This window comes from Equus asinus, chromosome 2, assembly GCF_041296235.1.
Source record: "Equus asinus isolate D_3611 breed Donkey chromosome 2, EquAss-T2T_v2, whole genome shotgun sequence".
NCBI lineage: Eukaryota > Metazoa > Chordata > Mammalia > Perissodactyla > Equidae > Equus > Equus asinus.
This window is the reverse complement of record NC_091791.1, coordinates 140,319,498-140,338,142: the sequence shown is the minus strand read 5'-3', so window position 1 is coordinate 140,338,142 and position 18,645 is coordinate 140,319,498. Positions and strand designations below refer to the sequence as shown.

At 44.0% G+C, this 18,645-nt stretch overlaps 1 protein-coding gene across 2 annotated transcripts in view; it reads left to right on the top strand.

Moving 5' to 3' along the window:
* AQP9 (aquaporin 9) overlaps positions 1–18,387 on the top strand; it is a 42,746-nt gene extending 24,359 nt beyond the window's left edge. Inside the window, exons 3-6 of one of the 2 annotated variants that reach the window (XM_014839444.3) lie at positions 4,282–4,419; positions 5,855–5,973; positions 11,533–11,750; positions 16,429–18,387. In XM_014839444.3, coding sequence (XP_014694930.1) covers positions 4,282–4,419; positions 5,855–5,973; positions 11,533–11,750; positions 16,429–16,603 — 650 coding nt within the window. In that variant the 3' untranslated portion in view covers positions 16,604–18,387. The remainder of the gene's footprint in view (positions 1–4,281; positions 4,420–5,854; positions 5,974–11,532; positions 11,751–16,428) is intronic. The other variant, XM_044764811.2, reaches the window with a different exon arrangement.
* Positions 18,388–18,645: the final 258 nt, after the last annotated feature.

The window sequence follows — 18,645 nt, the reverse complement described above, 5'->3', positions numbered from 1 at the left end:
CAGCCCAGTGAAGATCACTCCAACAGAGGCAAGTCCCTGGACCTGGAGCCACCGCTATCAGAGAGAGTCTAGGTCATTGCACAATGGCTGGTGCTTTCATGGGCACACAGGTCTGATCCGGAAGTCTTGATCTAATTCTGCCCTGAGAGGTAGGCTGATTAGAAGCCTCTCTCAAGGTTCTGAGAAGCAAAATGAAATGATGGTGTTTAATGCAGTCTGGGAACTTAGGAGGAAGCTGATGTGGAAATGATCCAGTTCCCAAAGGCACTCGGAATCTTTCAGCAACCTGGTCTGGGTGCTCCGAACACTCAGGCAGGACTCTTGGTGATGCTGGACACTGTGCTGGTGCTCTACCGACTTCATCTCCTCTCTCCTCTCCCGCAGCGCTTGGAGGCAGGCGTTATTGTCTCCGTTCTACAGAGAAAACTGGAGCTATGAGGAATTAAATAAATTGCTGGAAGTCCCACAGCTGGTAAAGAGGCAGAGGAAAGATTTGACCCAGGTCTATGTGACAGCAAAGCTCATGTCCCCTTTATTACACGATATTTCAAAAGGTCTCTTATGAGAAGGGTATTCCAGGCAGGACTTTTGGGCAGAATGGTCCTGCCAGAGGATCCTGCAGTTAACCTAGCTGGCCTGGTGACAAATGCTGTCATTGGAGCCCTGAAGAATGATTGCTCAGACTCCCTGGGAGCCTCCTTGGGCTGGGCACCTGCAACGGTCATTTGCTGGCTGGCACCTTTTCCATATCACAGTCAGACAGATCCAGGGGCAGGCTGGGTTACAGATTCCTGTGTACTCCCTGATTTGTTTGGCATGAGCAGTGTTTCTGTTCAAACTCTTGTCGAGCCTTTGCTGTGATCCCAGCATAGTACTGCCTTCCTAAGGCACAAGAATAACCAGGGGACCACCCGACTGTGCCAAGGCGTTATTACAGCGCAGACCTGACACACAGAACACAGTCCTGGATTAGAACAAGCACGCACCATACTCCTCTGCCACCCCCTACATGCTCCCACTACATTCACACAAGTGTGGTTACCAGAAACCGTGCAATACAAATGTGGGCCTATTCTCAGCTATTTTTTTAGCTGGAGATGTGGTTTTGGAGTGTTTTGCCAGCATCATGCCCTAAATTGAACATTGTCAAATATTTACTTAAGATAAATTGGTCCCTGGCCCTACCAATGTAGCTAGAGGGGTGGCGTGGAGTCTTCCCATCTGGCCTGGACTGGGGTAAAGCCCCTGTGCTCAGAGGGGTGCCCAGAACTGATGGGGCTGTTTTCACTAGAGCTTGTTTCCGAGTGAGAGTCAGGAGCTGATGAAATTGTTTACAAGAGGCTGAGACCCCAAAATACAAGTAGAGCTGTTTCTGAGCCTGACTGATAAAAGGCAGCATTGGGCTGGAAAGGGAACTGGTCTTGCCAGCTCTGTTTGGAACCTAGCGCTGTTCCAGCTTCCTGAGGACTGGTGGCTTTGGGAACAGGCCAAGACAACACAACGGCCCACTGATGACATCCACGCCAATGTCAGTATTGGCTTCAGCAGCCACAGGAACAGGAGAGAGAGATTGTGAATGGGAGGTGACTTTCTCAGTGGTGGCTACAGCTAACATACTGGTTGATGGGCACATATGAGGCCCACTTTGAGGATTCCAAAAACAACCAGTGTACATTGGGCTGAAACATAAATGGGATCCCATTTTGTGGTTGCAGACTGGTAAGGTCAGCTGCCCTGTGGTTTTGATCTATAAGACGTGACCTGACTGCCAGGAAGTTCCTGCATCCTGCTCCGTTGGGAACACGCCAGTGGTCTGGCCAGCCAATCCGCCAATCAGAACCCACAGCGCCCCAATTATGCGGCGTCCCCCACGAAGTGTTTACAGTGCCTACTCGTACCTAGACTACCGTAGTTGTTTTTGATGTAGTGTTTTATAAGTAATATAAATTCACTGGAAAAGCAAAATAGCTTTGCTTAATGGCAAATTCCCAAGTTTATCTCCATCACAGAATTGTCTGTGGGTAGCGGGCAGGAGGGGACTTGTCTAGAATAGAACCTTGAAGGAGTTCACCCTGCTCACATAAGACTTTCATCTCAGGCCTCCTGGTCTCCAGCTGCAACCCCGGGCTCTTTGTGTAAATAAATAAGCTGATTTTCACAAAAACCTTGGCTGATCCAAGGCAAGGGTGGAGTGCCCCACTCTGACTCCAGCACTCGTGTTCTTTCTGCTACACTGCTCTGCCTTTTCCTTCCACTAAGCTGGAGCGACCATTCACCTCTGCAAGGAGAGTTTTCGTCACTGCTTTGCAGGGCACCCTCCCAGACACACCCTCTCTGACCCCCAAACAACTTTCCTTCTCTGTAGATCTTTGTAGTCTGAGCCCTCGGAATACAGACCTCTTATTTCTTCAACATTCATATCTTGAACACGTGTGAAGTGCCTTGCAGCAAGATGAAGAAGAGTTCCTGCCTCAGGGTGCTTATGAGGGGCTAAAAAGCATAAAGCTGTCTACGGGAAGTTTTATTTTGGAAGAGGAGCTTGCTAAAGAAATAACTCTTTGATTGGCAAACTCATAGGAGGAGTGGTATCTTTGATTGGAGGTGATTTCTTATGTCCTCTCGTCCTTTCCTAATGGGTCCCTCTAGGCTGGTTCGGTGGCGGCTACTCTCCAACCAGCCTCTGGGACAATAGGAACAGAGCTGGCTTCAGGAACTTTCCACCACCGTGCGTGCTCCCATCTCCTAACCCCTGTTTCCAGCTTTCCTAGTAAGCTGTACTCCTGCTAGTCTCCAGAATTGTGGCTGTCTTGGATTTAAAAGTAAAACAAAACAGTTTAAGTGTTTGTAAGACTTCAGGAAGTCATCTATACTTTGATACGTTGGAATTTTCTTGCTCATATTAGCCCAAGTGGCAAGGGCACATGAAGAAAAGACTCGTGGTTTTGCCTGCAGCCAGAACCCCTCCTCACTGCAAGCCCACTTTGGCTTGGAAATTTGAGAAAAGCATGTCTTTCTTCACAGGGGGAGAGCTTCCAAAAACAGGTTCACTGATAGGTTCTGTGGAGGGTCAAATGGAGAGGAATCATCATCATCATCATCATCATCATCATCATCATCACTCTTCTTTTGATTTCCATAACCCAAAGGTCCACATTTCAATGTGGTCGCATTGACAGTGACTGTAATTCCCCCTCCACAAAAAATGTCATCTGTACTCTTTAAGTGAACATCCTTCATCCATAGGAAGTGAGCCCATATGCTCAAAGATAGTTTTTGAAATTCTTTTTATTTCCTGCCCACTAAGGCGAAGAAGCCTTGATAGACTTGGTGAAGAAGTTCTGGAAGTGGTATAACATAAAAAACATAGGCACCAAAGTTCAGGTTAACCTGGACTGGAATCCTAGTTCTACCACTTATTAACCATATGGCCTTAAGAAAGTTACTTTACTTCTGTGCCTCAGTTTCCTCACAGTTAACTGGAGCAGTACCCATCTCACTGGGTTCTTACAAGGATCAAGTGCATGTAATGCCCCTATGACAGCATCTGGCAGGTGTTCAATAGATGTTGTTGTTCCTGGCAAAGCCAGCTGGGGATATTACTGATCTACCACAGAGCAAACTCTCTAACTGATCTTGTGGGTACATGGGAATCAAGGAGGCTGATTTCTCTAGATTAGGCTGGGGTGACAGAAGTGTTGCTGTATCTCTGGATGTGAGAGCCATACATTGTTTATGCAGAGGAAATGTGGGGAATCTACTCAGACACTGTGATCACCTCAGATAAACGGAGCCACTTACCTCAGTGAGAGGCACAGCCCACCGACCAAGGGGCATTTCCCCTTAAAGATTGTTTTTATATCCTCTGGACATGGACCAAGGAATGGCCACTGACTTTTTAAAATATATATTGAAATTAACAGTTTACATCAATCTCTTTGGGGTTGTTGCTTTATAGATAGATAAAACTCAGTAGATAGATGATCATGATAGATGATAGGTGACAGATAGCTGATAGATAGATAGAAAATGAGCCACTTGAGTACAAATTCCTTTCTGTAAAGACTCCCCTTTCAGCAGGCTAAGCTTCCTAAACAGTGTCTAATGATGCCATGAAGATTATTAGTCCTTCCTCCCTCCCCACTCAGGCACACACATACCCAAGCCTCTGTCTCCTCACCTACAGTTCTCTGAGTTCTGCCGAGGTCTCCAGATAAGGCTTCTTCATAATACTTCTCCCTGGCCTGCCCTCCGACACTCCTAATCATCTTATCTTCCTCACAGGTGGCCACATCAACCCGGCTGTGACTTTTGCAATGTGTCTTTTTGGACGGATGAAATGGTTCAAATTGCCTTTTTACATGGGAGCCCAGTTCTTGGGGGCCTTTGCGGGGGCCGCAACCCTCTTTGGCATTTACTATGGTGAGTAGGGCCCCTGAGTCCAGAGGTTAGGCAGAGCTGGGCAGAATTTGGCAGTCAGAATTACTTGGTAGGAAAAAGTGAGATAAAGCAAGAACAGGAAGCATTTTACAATTAACAGGCAGTTCTAACAGTTCTAGGTTCTAAATAATGGGGCCAACATTATCATTAGGGCAAATTCATGAAGCCTCTTAATGAAAATGCTCCCAGCTTAAATAGGGAACAGGGGAAGAACTTAAAGGAAGTCTATCTTTAGGCCCAACCAGCACTACAGTGTGAACATACACAAAATAAGCGTAGGCCAGTGGCTTCTCCATGACTTTCTCTGACTTGGCTGAGAGAGGAGGCTTTAACTGGTAGCAAGGGATATGATGAGGGAGTATTTAGAGTAGGAATCTGGAACACAGTCTTTGAAGGAAGAGGCAGAGCAGAGAAAAGGGCTGTGTGGGGAACATCTTCCCCCTCTGTCCGACAGCCAGGGCTTCCATTCTGCAGCAGTCCTCGGGGGAAAACACAGTCTCGACAATAGAAGACCCAGACTTTAGTTCTGTGTGAACTAAATAAGTAGCTGTGTGGTCCTCCTCCTCTGGAAAATGAGAGAATTGAACTAGATGATTCCTCTGGAAAATGAGGGAATTGAACTAGATGATTCCTCTGGAAAACGAGGGAATTGAACTAAACGATTTCCAAGGTCCTTCAAACTAAAATGTCTTGGAGTTCTATGAAATCCACTGTTAAGGTATTTCCTTCTGTCTAACCCAAGGTAAGTCTTAATACACTATGACTTCTCAAACTGAAGCCCTTAGAAACTAGAATCTATGAGCCGGGCCTTAGAAAAATACATTGTGGAAAGAGGCCTCTTCCCAGTGTCTTTCTGAGAATTAGAGTCTAAGAAGACTATAGGGAAATTCAAGACCAGACCAGAAACTCAGAGAGCCAGTTGCTGTGGCAGGAGAGACCCGGGGTTGACACTGGTTGTGTGGGGGGACTGCTGTCCTCCTTGCTCCAAGGGCCCCTGCACTGTACCACAACACCCTCAAATTCTGGACTGGTGTTAGGGGTTACCGAGAGCCCTCTGGGAATTATGAATTCTGCCTAGAGTAAGCCCAAGCTCCACTTAGGCTTTGAGTCGATCTTGAAAATTCCAAGAATTCCCCCAGAAGAAGATTGGCTCTCAGGACTCACTGGCTAAGGATTTGGCTCAAGTTTGGAGTGAACCATCAAGGGCGCCCAGGGCTTTCTATCCTTGACCCTCCATCCTGGGATTTCTCTAGGCTTCCCTAAAACTGCCATACTATGAAGCAAAGAGAGGTAAACGATATGGATCTGCCACACTGAACCTGAGTGCTTGACAGTAGTTCTTTAGCACAAGACCTGGCACAGGCATCCCTCGCCCCTGCCAGAGCACACTAACATGCCAGAGCTCTGTCTTCCATAGATGGACTCATGTCCTTTGCTGGTGGAAAACTGCTCATCGTGGGAGAAAATGCAACAGCACACATTTTTGCAACGTACCCAGCTCCATATTTGTCTCTGGCGAATGCATTTGCAGACCAAGTAAGTGTACATTCAACAAAGACCTAACTTTGGTGAAAAAATGTAATCTAACAGGGGAACACATAGGAACATTATGGATCTCTCAGAAAGAAAAGGCTGTGTTTCCAAAATCAGAGATCACAAGGCACAACCCAAGCTTTCTTGACAAATTTTGCCTTTGCTGGAGTTGACACCACTAAGACAGTTTTCTGCTTCCTCTTCAATACATACACTTATGTTAAAAAAAAAATTCAATTGACTAAATTTTAAAGGTCTTATTGGCTTTATTCAACAATTCATGAATTGGGCAGCATCCTAGCTAGCAAATAGAAAGGAGCTCCAAAGAGCGTACAAAATGGAAAGTTTATATAGGTTGAAGGAGGTGGGACAAGGAAATTGCTAGGAAAGAGCGAATTGTTTCAGGCACCTTCCTTTGAGGGCAATAGGGGTCTACCAGGCAGATTGCCTCACGAGAGCTGACCAGGTAATTCCAGACTGACTGGTTAAGATTGCATTCCTGAGAGAGGCTGAAACTGCAGTTAGGTTGGGTAGTAAGTCTCAGGCTTAGCACAAGTGACCCCATTTGGGGCCTGTTGTCTCTTTTTTAACACTTGTTTTACATCAGTTGAGATCCAGAAGAGAGTGGATGACTGGACATTTCAACCCCAGGGGCAAAAGGAGTTTGCCTCACTATTATTGTATTTTTGTGTGCATTATCTAAATGTGGAGGCCACAAGAAAAGACATCTTGGTCTCGATTCAAGGATGGTGAAGTGTGGTAGTTGAGCCCAGGGTATCGCGGATCCTCTGTATCTCTCTCCATGAACATAGGTTTATCCAGACTCTCAAGATAGACAGAAGTATCTCTGCCTTATTGATGTTTAAACAAACTGCATCTAAGCATCAGTAGTGGAGCCAGTAGTACAACTGTTCTGGTCACTTTGTGGCAGGATCAACATTGGCAACCCAACAGACTCTCCCTCCCTTACTGTATCCCAGGAAGGCTGTTCAGTTAGAGTAGAGGAATAAAGGAAGGGAGGGAGGAAGGAAGGGAGGAAGGGAGGAAGGAAGGGAGGGAGGGAGTAAGGAAGGGAGGAAGGGAGGAAGGGAGGGAGGGAGGAAGGGAGGAAGGAAGGACATCTTCTCCAGCAACTCTAAGTTCTTCTCTTGTGATCAGGACGTACACAATGGGGCAGGTTAGAGTGGGCATGTGTGTTAAATAGATCTTCCAGTTTGCCAACTCTGCACGGCTCCATTCAACGGACAGATGAAAAAACTATGTCTTCATGCCCTCAGCTTTTTCCTTTCCACTTTGATCAATAAGCCAAATAGGCAAAAAATCTTCATAGAGCTCTCACTATGTGCTCAGCCCTGTGTCTGGAACTTGAGGGACAAGTAAATGTGAGTTGTGAAGATCCAAGGTTTGGAGTCTGAGTGCATGAATTAAAATAAGAGTTCTGCCCACAGCTCCCTGTGTAACTTCAGCAAATTACTGGAATTTTCGGGTTTCAGGCTTTTCAGTTGCGAATTGGGGATAATGTTAGCACTTATCAGATTACTTGTAAGGATAAAGTGAATAATATGAAGAAAATGCCATGTAAACGGTATCTGCCCAGGAATTTAGAATCTAGTTGAAGATCAAAATGATCATATAAGAACAAAAGGAACAATGAAAACTGAATATAATTAGATAGGAAAGAGGACTGTAGGGGTCACATTAGTGATTAGGAACAGAGCTAGAATGATAGGAAAAGTTTCAGTGGAAAAGATACAGAGAGATGTAGCTGCCAGATAAAGGAATGTTATCATAAGATGCAATAATAGAAGCACAGTATTCAAATGAAGTAGTTGAGGGTCTTCCTCTACTCTGTCCTGGGAGTATTAGACTCATTTCCAAATGTCACACTTCAAGGGAGCATGCAACCAAAGGAGAGGAACCAAAAAGGTAATGACGTCACACAGCAGTGAGGAGAATGGGGGTGTTTGCTCTAGAGAAGGTGTGTAAGGGAGTGGGGGGATGGATGGATAGGATAGGATAGTAGCTTTCAGAGATTTGAAGGGCTACCAAGCACAAAAGAGGTTAGACTTGGTGTGTATACCCCCCATAGAGACTTGGTGGAAGTACAATGCCTGGTACATAATAGGTACTCAATAAATATTTATTCAGTGAATGGATGAGTCCATAAACAAGTGAAATTATGGTGAGATAAAGTTACATTCAATAAAAGAAAGGCTTTTCTAGCAATTGGGGTTGGGCTAAATATAGACCCTATTGACCCAAGACAATAGTTGCTAGAGGTTTGGAGGCTTGTCTGGGTGACCTCTAGGGGTAGAAAGTGGGAATGGGGAGATTCTTGAGGAGATTCTAACACCAGATGGCTGGCAGTGAGGGATATGTCACCTTTAAGATCCTTTCCAGCTTGGAGACTAGATTAGCCAGTTGGAAACTAGGAAAAACTGGTACCAACTGAAGAAAGGAGGCAGGAGGGCAGTTGTTTCATAAACTTGGACAGCAACACAGAAAAAGAGGTGAGGAGGGAAGACTAGGAGGAGGGGGAAGAGATCACTGAAGGCAAGATGGTACGGGTCCCTTACCTCTGCGGGCATCAGTCTCTACTGAGAGAGAGAGAGAGAGAGAGAGAAAGAGTGATCGACCAGGTGATTCTTTCTAGCTTCAAAGTGCCAGGAGTCTATTCTCCTAGGCAGGTTTAGAAGGACAGAGAAGGTGGTACCTGTTAAGCTGTGAGTGCACACATTGACTAGAGCAATTAGCTGGGTATTTGCTGAGTCAATTAGGGCCCCAGCGGGTGCCTCAGAATGGGCTTTCAGGATGAGTAAGAATTACAGGGTTACTCAAGGATCCTGTTTTCCATTCAATTCAAACCCAATTTATCTTATAATGAAGAAGATAGGATTGGAGCCAAGAGCTCTTAAAGGATCTTTAGTGATTTCTCATGAGAATTCAGGTCCTTTCCATTGGAGCTAAGGGAGAAAGAATGACTTTCTCTCTCAAACCTTGGAGAAAAAGACTATGACTTTGTTCCTTGTGATTTGGATCCACAGTCACCTCCCTATACTCTTGGGCTGTTTGGAGAATGTGAGGGGCGAGTGAAGACTCCAGCCCTGTGTGCTTTCCCCCAGAGAGAGGCCCTCTCCGCTGAGTCCTGGAGCAATGCTCTCCTCCTTTCTTTCCTCCAGAGAATTAGCGGGTGCCAGGACATCTCTGACACAAGGTCACTCCAAGGTCAGGAGAGTGGTGCGAGCCTCTCTTGGAATTCTGCAGTCTTCTAGGAGACTCGTCCCAGCCTTGACTCGTCCCCACGCTTTTGCCCTTGCACAAGTTACTCAGAACCTTCTGAAGCATCAGTTTAGTCTTCTGATAAATGGCATCAATAATACCTGAGTAATACACCATGGCAATAAAATCCCTGGCGAATAGTGGTCAGTCAACAAATGGTCTTTTTTCTACCATTAGCAGGCCTTTTCTTCCTCCTTCTCTTTCTCCCTTTCTCTCTTCCTCCCAACTTTGTTCTTCTAATGGAATCTCATAGAATTTTATGTGTTTTCCCAATTCCTATCCTCAAGACATTTCACCGGGTGTCTTGGTCACAAGGAAATTGCTCGGTCTTCTGGTCAGTGGAGGTTCAGCCTCACTGAGGGTTTACATATCTTGCCTGATGTTTATCCACATATCATCTCCTCAGTTTTCTTCACTGTGTGCTTGTCTCAAAGTGGGCTTCCCATTTCTCTAAGGACTGTGGTTTTAAGCCAGTTATTATGTATAGCTAAGTAGAGAAAACAATTGTTAGAAGATGCTGGTGCTCAACCATTAGCAAGCCCTGCAAGCTCTGTATTCATTAGGCTTTGAGGAGAGTTCCAGAAAGTGCCAATGATCAGTCAGTGGACACCCAACAGCACTCTTGGCCACCATGGCCATATTTCTAGGCCATCTTATCTCAAGACTACTAAATTGTTTTGCTCTAAATATGGTCCAAGCTTATTCCATAATTTAACTAATAAACAATCATTCTTTCAATCAATAAATATTTATTGATCCCTGCTGAGCTGGGTAAACTCCATGCTGTTCCTTCTCCTAGGAGTTTAGCATCTGGTGCTCAATCTGACAAATAAGCAGACCACTCTCTTGCAGGGTAATAACAGCTGTGATAGAAGGAAAGTCCAAAGGCAATGGAAGCCCAGAGGAGGAAGCTTCCACCCTGCCTGGGAGGGCACCGAAGGCTTTTCAGAGAACAGAGCTCTTGCGACCACATATCTCTTTGAATACAAATTCTTTTCATCTTATTATTTTGGAAAGCAGATAAAATGCTAAAGTTGCCTGGTTCTCATTCTGATTCTTCTGCGTAAAGGCTGTGTGTCCTTGGGCAAGTTTCTTAACCTCCTTCTACTCTGGTTTCCTGACCTGTAAACGGACAATAATAATAGGACTTATCTCATGAATTGTTACGAAGTCCTAATGAGAAAAATCATATGAAGTACCTGGTACATAGTAAGTGTTCAGGGAATAGTAGCTATCATTTAGCTGTTAAAGTAAAATAATAGTTTGGCAAGTTTAGAAAATAGAAAGTGGGGAAAACACCAGCTATAACCCACCGCTTCAGAATACCTGTTATCATTGTGTGTAGATTCTCTTGCACTTTTTCTTTTATAAGTGTTCTTGAATGTAAAATATAATGCATGTATATTTTTTCTTAATATCATAAGTATTTTTAAATGTGGCCCCATAGCTTTTATATTTATTGTTTTAATGGCCCTATAACAGCCTATAAAATAGGCACCCCATAATTTAGCCATTTCCCTATTGACGTGTACTTAGGTGGCTTCCAGATCTTCAGTTCTATAAATAATTCATAAGTGAATGTGTTTGTTTTATGATTTTTCCATATTTTAGATTATTTCCATGGAATGGTTCTCAAATATCCAGCTGGGTCAAAGTGAACAAATAACTTTATGGGGTTTTTAAAATGCATATTGCTAAATTACTGCTGAATTTCCTTTAGAAATTTAGAAAGTGCGGTATGTGTTTAGTTCTACTAGAAAAGCCTGAGAGAACTGATATCATTTCCCTAACATTTGGTATTGTTTGCATTTTCTCATTGCAAATCCATTTTTCCCACTTATTTGTTTCTTAATTCTATTTTTCTTTTATGAATTTTCCGTTCATTTCCTTTGCCCGATTATCTATTGATATCTGACATTGTTTTTCTCGCCATTTTGAATGAGCCCCTTTGTCCATTTGTTCAGCGTGCGCTTCTATTTAGCTGGGTATTAGCTTAGCAGAACAGTGTGGTCAAGGTAACAGCCTCCAGAGCTGAACCCTCTGGGTCCACACCTGTCTGCCACTGACTAAGTGTGTGACTGTGGGCAGATAACTAATCTGTAAAGGAGGATGATATTAGCACCACGTCTAGGATTGCTGTGACAAGAAGAGTGCCTGGCACAGTGTCTTCACCCAGAGTATGTTAGTTATTACTAGGTTTGTTTTAACAAGAGGGGGTGAATCTGAGGTGGGTGAGTGGGCAGACTACAAGCTAACCCCCTTGCACATTTTCTCCCTCCTCAGGTAGTGGCCACCATGTTCCTCCTCATGATTGTCTTTGCCATTTTTGACTCCAGAAACTTGGGAGTCCCCAGAGGCCTAGAGCCCATTGTCATCGGCCTCCTGATTATTGTCATATCTTGCTCTTTGGGACTGAACAGTGGCTGTGCCATGAACCCAGCTCGAGACCTGGGTCCCAGATTTTTCACTGCTTTGGCAGGATGGGGGTTTGAGGTCTTCACGTAAGTAACAACGGTGGGGAGGGAAATATTCAGGCGCATCTTATCAAGGAGAGCTGTGCTTTGACTTGGAGATCCAGGAAAGCTCAAGTGGGATGGTGGAGGTGAAGCACATACTCTGGTCATAAGTGTGAAATGTTCCACTGGCGACTGGTGATTTGGGGTGTGTATACGCGAGACAGAGAAAGACGAAGAGAAAGAAAGATAGACACAGACACAGGGAGACAGTGAGAGAGCCTCTAGATAAACTCAAAAGAGATAGGCCTGTCCTATATAACAATAATAGTTCCTCAGTTGTTATATGGTTTTACGTGAATATTTTGGTTGTATAATTTGTCGACAGATTCACTTGTGACAAAGTCAGGACTGGAATTTACATCTGATACAACTACAGGGCTTTTTCTAGTCAACCAGGCTAGCAATGCTTCATTCATTCTTTCATTATTCAACAGATCTTCATTGAACACTATTTATGCTATGGTCACTGTACTAGGCAAGGAAATTTCAAAATCAGCTAAGACACTAGCTTTGAGCAATGTAATAAGTGATCTAGCAACCTCTAAAACAAAGTGCTGAGGGAACACAGATAAGGGAGTGGCTAGCTCTGCCTGGGGGAGCTGGAGAAGCACCACGGAAGAAGTGAGAGCTAAGTCGGGTCTAGAGGTATGAGTAAGAAATTCCCGGCAGGACAGATACAAATGAGAGTCTGTGCACAGGAAATGGAAAGACCCCGTGCTTTTCTCCTCAGAATGTGTTGAGGAAATATGCCAACTTGGTACCAAGCTCCTAGGACAAACTTTTCCCATTAATTCCTCCCCACATTCTCCTCATAAAGTCCCAGCAGTCCGTCCCAGCAGTCTGTCCCATCCACTCACGCATCTCTCCACGGAAAGGAACTCACTGTGGTTTATCAGGAAACAAGTTTCTAACGTGGAGAAAGAGAAGTAGAAAAAACACAGGTGAGCAAATTTTAATGTCTGCTGTGAGAACAAAAGACTTGAGTGTCCCTAAACGCTGACCTGTACATATAGTCAGACACACGTGATGACTTATTTAAGAGAGAGTTTGCCTTGCCTTCACCAGCACAAAAAGCAAGCTATTAAAATAACTGACACCGCTCAGATGACCACCACAGATAGCACTGAGAGCCCTAGACTGTAAGGATCACGAGGATGGGGACCTTCACAGCTTTTCACTCTTGTAGCCACAGTGACTAGAATAGGGCCTGGCGTACAGGAAGTCCCAATAAAGTTACTGAATCAAAGAATGGACGGATAAGTGCTGTATGCCAGACACATCCTAGGAGATGAGGATACAAAGAGGACCAAGCAACATTCCCTACCTTTAAGAAACTAACATTACATGGAATTTCCTAGAGCAGTGGTTCTCAACTACAGGCAATTTTGCCCCTAGGGATGTTTGCCTGGAGGCATCTTTGGTTGTCACATTGGGAAGGGTGGAGGTGGAAGTTGTTACTAGGATACTGCTAAGCATCCTAAGGTACCCAGGACAGATCCCCACGACAAAGAATTATTTGGCCAAAAATTTTAAGAGTGCATGGAGAATGATCACCACTAGAATGTGAAAAGATTGAACAAAATATCCCCAACTGAGAAGGATGCTTTGTGGTCTTCCAATGGAGAATCTAAAACATATGTCCAAAAGATCTCCTTATTCCCAGAGGCCAGAATTAGCCCATGAGTTTCCTTTAATCCCATCTTCCTTAGCTTCACTCTAGGAGACCACTGCCTCCACCACCAGGTCACCTCTGTTAGCATTACACAGACCCCTAGAACAAAGATGCCCCCCCCCCCCAAGGTGATCTGGCCTCCCTTTGAGCTTATCGTGGTGGTTCTAAAACAGAGTTCTTGCTTATTCTCTCTTTGTTTCCTTAAGTATATAGTAAGAGACCATGTCTGTGGGAGAATTCTGGGGTTACCTAATGCCAAACTCTGAGCTCCACGTCCCTTGTTAGCATCGGAGTCTTTTCCCTTCACGCTTTCATTCATTCATCCATGCAGCTACGTGATCTCTTCTTCAAGGCCCTGTGCTAAAGATGATATGACCCAATCGCTACCCTTCACTGTTTTATTTAAGTTTTATTTCAAAGGAGTTAACACAGGTTTCTACACAAGGTTGAAGCTGTCGAGTGCCATTAAAGAAATCTGTCTGATTAACTCCAGGAATTGAGAGGAGATTTGCAGCTCCAGATTTAGGATTGATGGAGGTGGAAGTAGGGCCATTTTATAGCATTTGGACATCCTTAAACAGGGGATAGAGAGGTTAAAACAAAGGCAGATTGTTAAAATAGCGAGTGCTTCAGTCTAGCTGGAAGGGTACATGAAGAAGCTTGGAAAGGGCAACTGTTAGATCATAGAGGTCCTAGACTCCCAGAATGAAAATTTTGGGGTTTTGATGCTCCCTATTCCATAGGCTATGAAGAACAGCAAAGGATTTAGGGCAGAAATGTGACATTTTTAGATCCTCAATTTACGAAAACTAATCTGACATCATTATATAAAGTGGGTCAAAAAGGAGAGAGTAGAAGGGGCAGGAACCAGTTATATAAGAGCTAGGCTGGCTGGTAATCCTCACCCAGAAAGTTCCCAAGAAAACTTTTGAGAGATAAGTGTCCCTAGAGTGTCCCATCCTTTCAGGGTTTGCTACCCAAGGTAAGGATCTCAGGAGTTGTGCTGGCTTGGATCACACCCAAGATCTCAGCTAAAATCAAGGCTGCCTTATTCTTGGATCCTTGGTTGCCTCTGTACAGCAAGCAGTGAGGATGACAGGGGGAGTGGGCACCAGAGGCTCTGAGGAGGGCAAGAGTCAACAGACCCTGGCTGACTCTTGCTTTTCCGTTAAATATAGGATGCTTCCCGTGCAAGTTCTCTCCACTAATGCACATTAAGGTGTTAGTGACTGAACGGATGAAAGATCTCAGGGGTGTTGTTAATTTTTCAAATAGTTTACCCAAAGGAATGAATCCCTGATGACAGCACCCTAAGCAATGAACACAGACATTTTCCTGGCAGCCCCCAAATCATAGCGTGCAAATGACCCTGTGTACACCTTAGACTGAGCCAGGCAGGGAACCACACCTGAGCTCCTCCATTTATGACATGACTCTGGCACAAAGCATTCAGCTCTGACAGAAGGAGGAAAGGCTGGCCAGTGAAAGGAGGACATGTGTGCTGGCAGACATCTTGGACCCTAATCTGTTAAATGACAGTGGAAGATTTGCCATAAAGCAGTGATGGAAGAAAGGAAATGATGAGCCAAATAAAGTGGCTTATATTTGCTTCATGTATTTCGCTGAAGGGAAGTCTCCTAGTTCTTTTTTAAAGGCCATGTGCCTCTTATGGAAAAGTCCATCTGGATGTGGGGGTGTGGGAAAGGGTGCTGTGAGAACAGCAGAGTGCAGCGACCCCTCTCCCATGCAGTAAGAGTGACATCTGGTGGCTGCTGTGCTCAACCTCAGCGCTCTTCCCTGGGGCCTGCATTTGTGGTCAAAGATTGATGTCTTAAGACAGTGCTTGGGTGATCCAGGTGGAAGGGACCACCGTGCAGACGGCAGAAGGAAGCTCAGAGCGGGGACCCTTGCTCAAAGACCTTCTAGACAGTCCCGAGATTAGAACTAGGTCTCATGAATTCTAGGACAGGCCTCTTGTTTTGTGCTTATTTCCTTTATTATCCTTTCTAATCAAAATTTGATACAAACAAAAGCCCTCATGGACCATATGTGTAGTTATTAAGCGTAACGATGAGAAGAACAGCCATGACTCCTTCCCCCGACTAGAACACTTTGAAATCCTCACGTATCTGTGCTCCTCCTGCTTCCTCTGCCTCCTCCACAATATCCCGAATTTTTTTTCATCATTCTCCTGCTTTTAAAGTTTTATCTCAAATTTGCATAGCCTTAAACAATATATTGCATAGTTTTGCTTGATTCTGAGCATTCATGGTCCTTTCTTTAGAGTTCTTTAAATAGATTTCCTGTCTCCAGAAAAAGATTGGTGACAATTCACAAGGGCACCTGCTTTCTCCTGGAATTATACCTTTAATATGACGTGCTGACACTGAGGATTTCTGGAGGGGAGAGAGATTCATGGCACAAAAGCCTTATCAGCAAGTAACTTTAAACCATAACCTCAAAAAATAAGCACTGAATTAAATTATATTTAGTAAGTAATTTTATAACCACCTTTGAGTTTTTTAATTCATTCATTCATTGACAAACATCTCCTGGTTGTTTATTTTGTGATTGCCCTTATAGACCAATGATGTCTGAGAATCTCTTCACATCTCCTTTTCATTCATAATCCCCAGGACTCATTATTTCGGGATGAGGGAAAGGCAATTCCTGAATATTCGACCTGAACTTTCCCTAGATGTCCTCAATTTTGACCTTGGGTTCAGAGACTAGATTTTCCGAAAGGAAAATAAATGGGACATATTCTCTCACAAGTACTAATATGACAATGGAATAGATCATCTGAAATCAAGTATACCGGAAAATCTAGGATGATGGTTACCAAGCTACAGTGAGTGCCCTTAGATTTAGCTCTTGCTGAGTTAAAAGGGGGCCATGAGCATGAGAAAGACGAGCTGGATAGTGAATAACTAGCAGTAATACCAGGAGGAAGGCGAAGTGGTGTATCACTGATTTCTTGTTTGATTGCAGGGCTGGAAATTACTTCTGGTGGATTCCTGTAGTGGGCCCTCTGGTTGGTGCCTCCATTGGGGGCCTCATCTATGTTCTTGTCATTGAAATCCACCACCCAGACCCTGACTCAGACTTCGAGGCAGAACAATCTGAGGGCAGACCAGAGAAATATGAACTTAATGTGATAATGTAGGAGTGTGCTCTGTTCTGGGTTTGCAACTGGCTGAGCAGGTGTTCTCTTCAGGAAGATGGCATCCAGGTGTCTGTGTTTTCATAAGACTGGGGTGGATCTGCCCAAGTTTCTCTGCTAACCATGTGGGACACCTATTTGGAAAAGCATCTGAGTGAAGATTTGAAAACACTGACCTCTTCTCTACCAGCGTCCCCCAGAATAGTACTGACTGCCTGTCCCCTGAAACAACCTTCTCTCCTGCCCTGTTTATTTCATCCTTTGATGGGAGTCCTTATTACTAAGCGAGCACTAATAACTTGGAACCTTGACCATGGACTTATTTGGATGGTCTCAGCTGCATTACCTGTATGAAACAACATCACCAAAAGCCTTTTATTCAACACCCACAAAGATTACATTCTATCAACCAAAACTAAACTAAAAGACAAAACAGTGATTTCAGTTACATATCCACGAATTAGGGACATAGTGGGTTAGCTCTCTAGTTATGTTGTGCCTCTGTATTTGCATAAATATTGATATTCTACAGACCTAGGGATGTAAAAAGCAGTAGAATGCAGCTCAGGAGGAGGACACTGTGGCACTCAGAAACCCCAGGAGACAAGATAAATTTCGGAAACCAAATGGAATTTTTTTTAATGGAAACCATTTATCAGACTAATCTCTTGCTCTTTGCACTTTAGAGGGCATCAATGAATTTCTTGGTCTTTAGTATATAATAACCTAAAATGTAATCATAACCTCCATCATGAAAAATACATCACTCTGTATTTTTAGCTCAAATGTATTTTCCTAATTGCCCACTTGAGCACAGACTATTCACAACTTAAGTCAATGGCTACACTCACCCATTATTCTATACACCTCCTAGAGGCCAAAACTGAAAGCCACTGGCTCCTGGACTAGTGTAATCTTCAGGATAGAAAGTCCCTGGAAAGATAATATACCTGTTGGGCTTTATAATCCACAATGCACTTTCACACACATTATCTAACTTAATCCTCATAGTGACTGTGTGAGGTCAATACCATGCTGCCCATTTTTCAGATAAAAACACCAAAATCTCAGGGAAGTTAAGTGAGTGGCCTAAGGTCACGTGGAAAGTTGAACATCGTCTAATGCATCCTACACCTTCCAGAAGATCAATAACTGATGAGAATCTTGGCCAGCCCTTCCTGGCTGTCCAGACGAAGTGGGATTGGCAGCTGCCAGAACATGCATACCTTCTAAACCTAATTCTCCTGGATCCTAAGATAGAAAGACCTTCACTGTCTGGAGTTACTCCTGCTGTTACTGAAGCACTAACAAAGGAAAGAGGGAGTGATTTGATCATATTTTTCATCTGCTGAAAAATATTACCACGAGGCCTCCCTTCCTAGCCCACCTTTGGTCTTGCCAAGCCTTGACCTCCCTTCCCTGCCAATCCCAAACATTCCATTTGAGGATTTTCCTCTTGGCCAAGCTCTTGCCTGTGAAGTTCTCTGATGGATATCACTTTGGTCAAAAGCATCTCTGTGAGCTACAAACACCAGAGGAATTCCTCTACATCGAGTGATGCACCTCCAGCCAAACTGTTACAAAGCCCAGCATTCCCAGAGGCATTCAGTTTCCCAACTGCTTTTTGATGGTAACAGAACAGCAAAAAGCACATATGACATGTTTCCAGTGGCTTATGTTCTGTAATCTACCAACATATGCAATTTTTTTCTTGCTCTGAAACTACCTGGATATTTCCTATTTGCAATAAAATTGGTTTTTTTTTTTTTAAAGTTTGTATAAATACTAAGACTGCTAAGAACACTTAGTTCAGAGGTTGTCTATCCTGTCTACAAACTGAGATCTCCAGGGGAGGTTTTAAAAAATACTCACCCCCAGTTGGTCATTTGTAGCTATCTCAGTGAGTCTAATGTGTAGCCGGGGTTGAGAACATTGACTTGGTTAAATTGCTTGGGTCTAAGGTTTCTTTGAGAACCACGTCTTGCGGTGGCCAGATAATTCCTGATAGGATTCTCATCTTGAGAATCCTCACAGATTAGAGACCA